Source organism: Hyaena hyaena, unplaced genomic scaffold (genome assembly GCF_003009895.1).
Source record: "Hyaena hyaena isolate Hyena2069 unplaced genomic scaffold, ASM300989v1 scaffold_782, whole genome shotgun sequence".
NCBI lineage: Eukaryota > Metazoa > Chordata > Mammalia > Carnivora > Hyaenidae > Hyaena > Hyaena hyaena.
This window is the reverse complement of record NW_024081415.1, coordinates 905586-917295: the sequence shown is the minus strand read 5'-3', so window position 1 is coordinate 917295 and position 11710 is coordinate 905586. Positions and strand designations below refer to the sequence as shown.

Genomic DNA, 11710 nt, shown 5'->3' with positions numbered 1-11710 from the left:
TACCATTATGTAGTTATATGTTATATTTTATGTGGCTTAGCAGAGGGCCTCTAAATTTTACATCTTATTAACAATAAAAAGGACATCTTAGAAAACTAGTCATTCACGTACCACTCTCTGTATGGGGTAAAGGTTAATTCACAACAAATTTATACAGAAAATATACAAATGTAATGTTATGGGAGAAAAATCCCATCAACAGAATTAGGAACTTATTCTAAGAGTGCATGTGAAAAATATCCACAAACTTACAGTACAGCAAGAGAAAACTAAAAAGCTAGAAATATAATGTTACATAAAAACTTTATGGAAATCCCAAAGTTTTAGGTTTCTGCAATAAATGTAAAAATATTCAAGGTGTCATTATTTGGCCTAGCAATACACTATGATAAAAAGAAACACTAGCATATCACAGCTTCTTGGTCATATGACATTTGCTTTGTATAACAAGCAGCTCATTTTTTTTCTTTTTTTTGAAAGCTGTCATATCCTAACACATCCATTGCAAGTAATACACAATCATGGCAGGAAAGCATCTGAGATTATGCTTTGGAGAATAGCAATGTGATATGACTATTCAGTTTTGTTTTGTTCAAGGAGAATTAATTACCTGCTTCTTTACATTATTCCATAAAACATTAATAGATTAGGACACAGGTTCTCAGACTAGGACAACACTAGTCTATAAATGAAATTTCAAAACAATACTGTATTTTATTGACCAGAAATTCCACTGATAAAGCCTGGTGTGATACTAGACTTTATTCTTCCTTGGAAACAAAACAAAACCACGTATCATAATGCAATTCACAGCTGAAATTTTCCTCTATGCCATATTTTACCTACATGATCTTGTAATGGTATTCAGAAATACTATAAAACTAATAAGATTAAAATCTGGTTGCAAAGTTTCCTTTTACTAAACAAATGAGCTGAAATTCTCTGTACTGGAAATTCCTCTAACAGTTTTGCTCTAAGAACATGAAGATGTATTCTATAGTACTCAAATTTAAGTGGTTTTTAAAAATACATAATAAAAGTGTTTGTAGAGCCATGACAGCTAACCAACACTCTCTCAATGCATTTTAAAAAGGCACCAATATAAAGAAATTTTATAAGTATTTAATACATTAAATTCGGGATCTTAAGGTACCAGTTACTGTATATTTTAATTATTTTGCAGAAACTGGAGGTTTAAAAACATTTCTAAGATAACTCTCATATGTACAAATTTCAATTTCACCCCTACTCTTTTCTTTTGTATTTGGGGAATCTTTTTTGGATAATCTTATACAGATAGTACTTACTAAATATAGTATATAAAATATAACTAAAGATGGCCACAAATGTAATGTATCCCTTTTTGTAAAGTGAACATTTCAGAGTTAAAACAAAATGTAGCCAGTACCTCTTACAACCTAGATTCTCTCTTGAAACTAGGGGCATACAGTTTTTTGTTTGTATTTTTGCAGCTTTTTCTGTTCTTTTTCTACTTTACGGAGTCATTTTGAAGATAGGATGAAATAACATTTGGAAAATAAGTAAAAGATATTTTCATCTAAGTGCTTTCACTGATGTCAAGCCTTTATAATGTATCATAAAGACTTCATAGTTTTGTGAGGTGTAGAGCTGAGACACGATAACTATATAAAAACACAACAACATGAAGCTCACTATAATATTCTTGTCTTTCTCCATTTGCCAACAAGTAAAAGTTAATCACTTTTCTTTTCTGTATCTTCCTATTCCAAAGTTATTTTTGTTTCTTACACTTTGGAAGTTATACCAAATCAGCTTAAAAATCTTTTTGTGGTTTGTTTTTATTTATTCTGCAAGTAGCTTGTAAAGGCCCAAGGTTTTAGTTTAATAGTTGAACTAGTCATAAAGACATACTAATAACTTCTTTAATGTTCCTTAATACAATCTGGTAAATTTACTAAATCTCTCAGGTGTTAACTATAATTTTAACTCTTTAAGTGCTCTCACAATACATGTGGTCACTCTGCTTTTTTTTCATGACTTTTCTTTAAAGGAGTGTGTATGTGTGTGCAAACACACACACTGATGCACACATACAACTGCCTGTATGCATGGAGGAAAGCCATTCCCTGCTTTGTAGCCAAATCAAAATCCTGGTCTCTCATTCTCCATTTTGTCCCTCCAGAAAATTCTCAACGGAATGTTTTAACGACTTGAAATCTCTTCCAATCTGCTTATTGGTCATTTTCACTATTCTAAAATGCCTGATTAGGATGGCTTTTTAAAAGTGATTGACCACTATTAGAGGCAGCACACATCTCCAATAGGAACTAGAGATGAATTTCTGGGCAAAATTAGGGCAAAACAATGTGATGAATTTCTGAATTTTTGCCAAACTAGAAAAGAGAGGCTAACCCATTTTCATGCCCCGCCAGTACTCTGTAATGTGAAATCTCACCTAAATAAACTGGGCATATAACTGTTATGTAAAATTTGATTTATTTGGTGTCTGACCCTCATATTTATTTTTAGGCCCTATCAACTTGCATATTTCCTTTTGTGAAGAAGGAAGCATGCAAATATAGCCATTCAGAGTTTCCCAGAAAGCACCATGTCCACAAAAATTCTAACCTATACATTTGAATTGACCTCGTCCTCATTTGTCCCGGCCACACCCTGAGCCATCTTTACCTCTTTCTGTCATACCATGAAGCTAAGAAAGTACAAGTATACACTTGTAGCAAATACACTCTCACAAATATTGTCCCTTCAATAAAACAGATTCTCAAATAGATGGAATCAGAAAAGCAGAGTGCATTGGTACCATCTTCATGGTGGGAACTACACAACTCTTTAGGTCCACCTAAATTCAGCTCCATCCCAGGGTAGACAGACACAGGATTGTTCATACACTGAAAAAAACAGTGAACGGGAAGAAAATTCATAGATGACGCCAGCAAAATACCCACACACAGCCAAAGTTATGAACACACTTCCATCCACGTTTCCTTAAACTGCAGTAAAAAAAAAAAAGTCAGTAACCTTAAATTAATTATCTTCCTCCATAAAGGAAAAAAATAAGAAATTCCAATTTTTTGAGTGGGAGTCTCAAAAACATGCTTTACCTTTGAATAAATTGTATGTTCACAATGTACCAAAGCATGTGGGGGGTTGGGGGGGGGGGAGTGGAGCGCAGGGTGGTGGTGGGGAAGACAACATTCTATTTAAAATGTTTCATGTCTCTGTTTTGGTGCATTCTCTTAGATTTAAAGGAATAGTTTGAACATTTCCCCAAAAATAATTATAAGAGGGACTAGTAAAGAGAGCTGAGTTAAAATCATTTTTGCCTAGCTCTAGCTGTATTAGTGCTTAGAAGTGTTTAAATAAGCAGATGATAAAGGAGAAGAGGAGTCAAGAGCAGTTTTGGGGCCGGATTTGCTTCTTTGCCTTTAGGTCTCTAATCTTGCTACATTCTGCATTAAAAACATAGTATCAGCCTCCTCTTTAAAGATTTTGTTTTTGGGGCGTTATCAGTTGCTGCTTTACAGAATCAGTAATAAATGGCTACCAGATAATCCAACCATGGGGAAGGCCTGTCCTCCCTCAACACAAGCAGCAATTTCTGTATTCATGTATGTCCCCCCATGACTTGAATTGATCTTATTTTGTTCCTTCCCTCTAATGCTGTTGAATTGCACAGAAAAAAAAAAGAGCACCTTTTTTATAAATGAAATAAAAATTTGCACATGGAAAATGGTAACATGTATGATTAAGAGAGATTTTTTTTTAACTTAAGGACTGAGATTCATTTCTGACAAGGACTTATAAATAGTTGAATGTTTATGAGATAGAAAACTGTGTAGGACGTGGTGACTCGCTTGGAGGTGACGTGGTGACTTTTGCTTGGAGGTTAGGTTACATTCTAGACCCCAAAAAGTGTAAAAAATAAGCTTTGTTTTTTGTTTATCTGTAGTCTAATATACAGGTTACAAAGAAGTTCCCTTTTCCTTGCACCAAAAGTGGTAAATATTATTATTATTATTATCATTATTCAAGAAATACTAGAATAAATAGCCCTAGTTCCGTAACCTTATGGGGTTCAAGTTACCATATTCAGGTCAAATTGGTAATTGCTCTGAGATTTTGAGAGCAAAAACCTATAGCAAGAGTTTCATGATCTTCTACTCAAGTAGTAAAAGATGATGGACTATGGGTAGAATACTGGGTGGTCACAGCTTGAAAAAGTCAGTGGGGAAAAAAGAGAAATACCAGAAAAGGGATTTCTGAGTAGGTTGTTTTGTTTTTTTTTTAACCCCTACTGTTAGCCTAATTATATTTTTTCTGCTGACTGGTTAACACTGATTAAATGCTGATAAAGTGACAATCATAAACATACTTTTAGGAACAATTATGTACACTATGCTGCCATCACATTACAACTTTAAAAGAAGACTTCCCAAGCAAATTTATGAAAAGCAGAGGTCCTTTCTGGAAACGACTGACTGCCTCATAGCTACTCTTAGACCATATGTTATTTTTAAAACCAGATAAAAATACTATTCATTAAAGGTGTTAAAAGTAAGGCTGCCAGGGTCTCTATAAAATGCCAGTCATCAAAACTATGGAAAACAGTGCTTAAGTTTAGAAAAATAAGATCATAGGACCTCAGATATATTGTAGGTGTCCTGAACTACCTGTAGTTTAAAAGTTTTGCTATATGCTACAGTGTATAACATACCGTATTATAAATTCCATTGGGGAAGTAAACATAGAACCCACAACAACTCATCCAAAGATTATCACTGAAAATAACAATGCATTTGTGTTCCATGATTTCTACAGGGGGAAAAAAAAACATTTACATTTTGAAACAAATTCTACTTTGAAGAGTAAAATTACTTATACCGCTTTAAACTGTGTAAGTTCTACCCAGACAACTCCAAACTTTCCTGCCTTCAATCATAATTCTGAACATCAGTGGCAAATTAGAATATCTTAGGTGAATCTGTATGAATCAAGTGATTTTTTTTTTTTTTTTTACCAAAGCATGGTATACCTTATATTTATGCATGGCAGAAATGAACTGCTCTTAAATTCCCACAAAATAAACAAGCCAAGTTATCAAGAACAATATCCCCTGTCCCTTCTCTCTTCTGTTTCTTCCTTATTGTAATTAGGCAGAGTAAATGACACTGCATCCACAAAATAAGAATTAATGACGGTAATAATATTAAACCAAAAAAAAAAAAAAGGTATGTCGACATCTGGGGGAAGGTGGGATTGTAAGTGCAGTATTTCTTCATGTGCAGTTTGTTACTTCATAGGGGTCCCCTTTGGAATGAAAAGGCCTAGTGGAATGTGTGCTCCCCTCGAACAATGTGTGATGAAAACTCATAACGGTCCTGGCTTCTGTAGCCACAGATGTTGCATTCCAGCGGGTCCCGGTAGCCATGGCAACCCATGTGAATGGTGTACATGACATGGTCTAGGAAAAGGACTCGGCAGTGCTCACACTTGAAGGCCCTAATCTGTTCTCCTTCTCCATTGAAGACTTTGTAGATGTCCTTCAGAGAGCCCTTAGGAGTCTTGGTGGTGTCCAAAGCCTTGACATCCTCCTTCATGTAAGCTGGGCTTTGTTTCCTCTTGGGATTTAAGGCAGGGTTTCCTTGGTAGGACTGATGGTCATCATGGCTGCTTTCTGAGTCTGTAGAATCCAGGCAGCTATTGCTGGGAGAGGCCTCTCTTTCCTGGGGTCGACTCTTTGGTCTGATGAGAGAGAGAGGACCATCCATGTTGTTTTCATGACTATCGGAGGTTTCCCTGCTAATGGGTCTTTCTATCCTATTTGGATGATAGACCTGAGAATAAGCTGAGCTTATAACCGGGGCCACCTCAGCGATTGTGCTTGGCGGGTGCTGCATCAGTGGGTGAAGGGCCTCAGCTCCAAGGTAGGTGATTGCATTGTTGATGGCTTGGTCCATCATATGAGACTGCATTAGCTCAGCCTCCTTCTCGTATGTTAAGTTCATATCAAAGTGAATGTCTGGGTAGCTGAATCGCATGAGCTTTTCTCCTGAAAGGGGGAGGGCAAGAAAAGTTAAAAAAAAATACAACAGAATTAGTGACTGGATTAAAATATAAATGTACAAAGTTAATTGTCTCCATTTTCTATAATATGATAATCTTATTCTTTAGAGAAAGCATTTGGGCTCTTGAATTCTGCTGAGACTCAAATACTCTCAACCTGCAAAGAGGATTAGTAACAAGAATTTCACAAGCCATTTGCACTTGTTTTAATGCCATCATGAAAATGCATGTAGCTGGAAAGGTATGATTGAGTGTGTTATCTTATTTTCATTCTCAATTAGAATTTCCACTTGTCTAGAGCTCAGCAACTATAGGCAAAAGAAGAAATACCAGGCGACAATAATTCAGAGACTCTACTTGTTTTGCATATTTTAGATATCAGTGACCAAGCCACAAAGATCACAAAAGCGAGAGTGATCTGATTATGACACCTGTCACTTCATTGTTATATAGGGTAAATTTGGCTGATTTAGCCACTATAATTGAAAAAAAATTAGAGTCAGCATTTGTCACCCTAGAGAATTCAAATATGACACTATTAAAATCTTGTTAAAAGTTGTATTGTTTGACAAATTGAATGGGATTTAGGACTATTTAAAACGAGTTATTTCCACAAGTAGTTTATTTATAAACTTGAAAATTATATGTTTGTTGTTTTGTTTCTTGAAATGGAGAATTCATCATTTTTATACCACTCCTTACTTATTTAGACATATGGGCAATGGTGCTGGTATGTATACCCATTGTTAGTTTCCCATACTTTATCTTGACTGAAGGATTTTTGTAGTTTTCCTTTTAATATTTACCTCAACAAATTAATATTTTACTTCAACACAGTATCTAAAGTTTAACCATAAAATAACCTTGTGAATAAAGCAGCAGAAGTAATTTTACTTTTTATCCTTTAAATATTGCCAGCTTTGGACAGTGTATTTTATCTTTTTAAAATTCTGCCACTAAAACAATGTGTCTCCTACTAATTCCCTGGTTACTTTGATAGGTAAATCTTACAGATTAAGTCTTTTTAAAAATATATGTGGACTTCTTATAAGTGTTTAGTATGTTGTTACAGATGGATGCCTACTTTGTAATGTTGATAAAAATGTTTACCTACAGAACTGCATTCTGGAAAAGCGCTTTTGGATAGCTAGTATTATTTCAGGTTTGAAAAGAGGTCCCCAATGTGAGATCAGGGTTATAATCGGAGTAATAAAAATGGAAGAAAAAGATGAGACCTTATTTCATGGCAAGCAATTTAAGATATTGCAATGTTAAGAGTTAAAAAGTTAAGCTAGACAAATCTGATCTATATTCTCAAAGAGGTTATAGTTTAGAGGGAGTGATAGCAATTTAGGGATCAGATAGAATACAATCTGATATGTGCTATAAGGCCAAATAAAAGGAATACATATTTTATATTAAGGAAGTAAAAGAAGACTTCTTGAAGAAAGTGGCATCAGAGATAAGAATGTGATGACAAGGGGTGACTGGGTGGCTTAGTCGGTTCAGCGTCCGACTTTCGCTTAGGTCATGATCTCGCGGTTCGTGGGTTCGAGCCCCGCGTCGGGCTCTGTGCTGACTGACAGCTCAGAGCCTGGAGCCTGTTTCAGTCTGTGACTCACTCTCTCTCTGACCCTCCCCTGCTCACGCTGTCTCTCTCTCTCCTAGAAAAAAAAAAAAAAGAAAAAAAAAAAAGAAAAGAATGTGATGACAAATATTAGCCAAGTTAAAGGAATGTGGGGGTGGAGCAGCTGGTAGGAAGGCTCAGAGGCAAGAAGGTATGACTTGTTCAAGGGATTACTTAAATTTCAGTATATAGCTGACAGTGGAATAAGTGAGAGAGATAGAGAAGATAATACCAGGGCTCGTTCAACAGCTAAGGAATTTGAATTTCATGCTGAGAGGAATACAGATTAATAAGAGTTAAAAAGGGAAGTGACTTGATTTGATGTTTATTTATAAAAATGGTTTAGGAAGTTATTGCAATAAAGACCACAGTGGCCTGAATTAGTATAGTGGCAGTGGAAATGGAGAAAACTTGATGAAATGGAGAGAAATTTAGAAAACACAGTTTTAGGGTTTGGTGATTATCTAGACTTCAAGAATGAAAATGAGAAAGAAGTTAAGCATGGAGCCCAAGTTTCTGGTCAGGGAAACATAGTGGATGGCAGATAAAAAGACGACAAATTCAAGTTGGGAAAACTATGAGTAAAAGTCATGGTCCAGTAACTGCTGAGTACAGTCTCAAATTTAGGAGAGAGACCTGGGCTTGACATGTAGATATATAAGTCATCACTTGATAGGAAGTAACTTCTGAAGCCTAGCGAATAGAAGATATAACTCAAGCATACATAAAGTGCGAAGAAGATGAAGGTCAAAAATAGAAACTGAGAGAACACCAAGATTTTTGTGCCTGCCCACAGACCAAGGCAAGTTGGATTCCTGCACTGGGCCCCCTGTTTACAGAGTCCCTTGCTCCTCATGGAATGAGGAATGTGCAGGGCCAAAGGAATATGCCTATCTGGAGAGTACTCCCTAGACCATATCCTGGATACCCAGAAACCCAGAATTCCTTGCCCAAATGGCACTGAGCTTGCACCAAGGGTTAGCACAGTCCTCTTCATATGGTCTTTCCTCCTGAATACCAATTATACTGCTGGTTTGCACACACTTAGGCCCGAGGAGAGGCTAACACACTACTCTTTATGTGCTGTGTGTGGGGTGCAATGTGAAAAGAAGCTGAATGTGCAGGCTGAGGTGTCCACATATGTGTGCATGAGGCCCCTTTTGGTACTAGACAGAAACAGAAGTGGGTCTGAGAGAGGGCTGGCACCAGGTCAGGTGGTGGTTCTCCTCATGCTGTCAAGGTGTGGTGTGGAACTCTAAGGGATCTGAGGATTCTATATTTATTTGAATTCAGTCATCCAAGTTAGGAGGGTAGAATAGTTTTTCAGCTTAGGGGCACCTGGGTCTCTCAGTTGGTTAAGCATCTGACTCTTGGTTTCAGCTCAGGTCATGATCTTGTGGTTTGTGATTTCGAGCCCTGCGTCAGGCTCTGTGCTGTCAGCATGGAGCTTGCTTGGGATTCTCTCTCTCCCTTGCCCCCCACCTCAAATAAACTTAGAAAAGAGTTTTTCAGCTTAATTTAAAACATTAAAATATTTAGGCATATAAATAGAAGCCTTCAGTAGTACTTTTGCCCCATCTGCATAGCTGTTAAGGGTAGATTCATAATGAAGACAGAGAAAGAGCAGAGAAGCTGGAAGAAACACAAGAGATCAATGTCATGGATACCAAGCAAAGAAGTATTTCAAAGCAATTAATTATTCAAGAGTGGCAAATGCTCTCTATGAGTTATATAAGATACAGTCTAAAAAGGGTCCACTGCACTTGACACTTTGGAAGCTGGTGGTGACATCCATAAGAATCAGTGGAATGGGGAATTATTTCATGGGGAAGAAAACCAGGTTGCATAGACTGGGGAATGAGTAGAAACAAAAGAAATTATGGAAAGCAAGCATAGAGAACTCTTTCAACCATTCCATTTTCGAAGAGGAGAAAGTAGGTAGTAGCAGGAAGGAGACTTGGTTTAGAGGGAAATTTTTTTTTAAATGATGAGAGTTTATCATATTAAATACTAAAAGGAAAATGCCAATAGAGGGGAGAGGTTTAAAATATAAGTGAGAAAAAGGTATAATAAAACATAAGGTATCTGGGGGGCTGTGACATAAGAATTCCAGAGCACAAGAAAAGGAATTAACCTTAATTAAAAAGGGGGATACTTCTTTCATTGGAACAAGGAGGAAAAAAAGAGAGTATTCAAATAAATGCACACGATACTTATAAGATTAGTGATATTATATTAAAATAATTTCCACTGACTTTATTCCCTGTAAACTGAGATATAATACCATCAAGGAGTGAGATGCCATGTTTGCGGAGAATAAAGAAATGTTGAAATGGCTCTATTCAGGCATGGGATCAAAGTAGGACTGCTACCATATCTGGATTGAACAACTGATATTTGAGATCACTTATTCCTTGATTTACAGTGACACCAATTTGTAAGGCTGTGGGATTTTCTCCAAAAGTACTAGAAGCCCTGTAGATACGGGACAGATGCTTCTCTGCTTTCAGTAGAGTGGGGTTTCCTAGTGGGACTTAACTAGAAGGTGACAGAAAGAAAACAAATTAAGAGAGTCAAGAATATTGGCAAGAGAGTAATAAAAATGATTAACCATGGAATCTAAGTTGGATAAGAAAAAGAGAGGAGAAAACAACAAGATATACAGAAAGGTCAGGGATCATTGGTCTGCATGGCTTGTGATAAGGTCAAAGAATAGTAGTTAACTGAGGGACATGGTAAAAAGGAATTTATAGTGAGTGTGGAATGATGAAATTTTCATTTCAAAAACTATCACAGAGACAGTGTTTTTGATCTAGATAAAGTATAATCCAAATAAAGGAAAAGTACCATTAAATTCCCAGTAAAAATCTAATATTATTATTTTAAAGTCAAAATGTAACTGAGGAAAAAATCTGTCCCCCTTTTCTAAGGAATAATATCAAATCAAATTGAGAACAGCATCTCTAAGTCATAGTAAACATTGAAAATGTCACAAATAACAAAACTAAATAGATTCAGAAGACATAAAAAACAGTTATTTGTATAAAGGAAGAAAGACAGAAAGAAAAGTTACTTAGGGCCCAAGGCAGGCATTTGAGTATTCTTGCAGGGGCTTTAAATTGACCTAATATCACTGTGATCCCTTAGGGTCGTTCTCTTGTCTTTTTTTTTTCCAAAGAGCTGTCAGTAAATCTCTCCAGCTTGTCTTAAAATGATATTTTGGTGATTTGTCAGTTCTGCAATTTCAGATTGAAAGGATATCTTCTCTAAGTGATTGATTATTGGAGTAAAAGAATTTTATTAGCCTTTCCTCTCTGAAATAACCAGAGAAGATTTTCTCCCAGTCATCATTCAACCCATATCAGGATGTTCCACAATACTCTTTGACAAAAGAATGAGAATCTATTTGAATATTTTTCTCTTCTAATTTTTACCCTTTATAAAGCCTATAAGAATAGATACATTACGTATATAATTAATGGCAATTCTTTATATAGAATCATTGTTTTTATACATTCTTTTTAAAGTTTATTTATTTTGAGAGAGAGAGAAAGAGGGACAGAGAGAGAATGCAAACAGGGGAGGGGCAGAGAGAGAGAGGAAGGGAGAGAGAATCATAAGCAAGCTCTGTGCTGACAGCACAAGGCTCAATCCCATGAAATGTGAGATCCTGACCTGAGCCAAAATCAAGAGTCAGAGGCTTAATACCAGTGGAGCTACCCAGGCACCCCACTATCTGTATACATTCTTAAAAAATGTAGATGCTTTTGGAGATACTTTATGACTTATAGTTTACAGAATGATGCCAAATATGAATGTACTCTAAAGAATATCTAAGGGCTTGAATGAAAAAGAAAAGTCTAAATACATTATATTTAATCTTTTTGTTTCAAAATCATGGGCCAGATGAAAACAAAGATCCATATATGAAAGATAGATCCAAATATGCAAGATCTTGATTGTAGGTTGCCTCATTATTTTTCTAATGCAGAATTTTGGGGGAAAAGATTTCTCTTA

The 11710-nt window shown here is 36.0% G+C and overlaps 1 protein-coding gene across 4 annotated transcripts in view; it reads right to left on the bottom strand.

Annotated features, from left to right (window-relative positions):
• Window positions 1–5243: 5243 nt before the first annotated feature.
• IKZF2 (IKAROS family zinc finger 2) overlaps window positions 5244–11710 on the bottom strand; it is a 153164-nt gene continuing 146697 nt past the window's right edge. For all 4 annotated transcript variants that reach the window (XM_039218883.1, XM_039218882.1, XM_039218881.1 and 1 more), the window contains exon 8: window positions 5244–6052. In XM_039218883.1, the coding sequence (XP_039074814.1) occupies window positions 5328–6052 (725 nt within the window). In that variant the 3' untranslated portion in view covers window positions 5244–5327. The remainder of the gene's footprint in view (window positions 6053–11710) is intronic.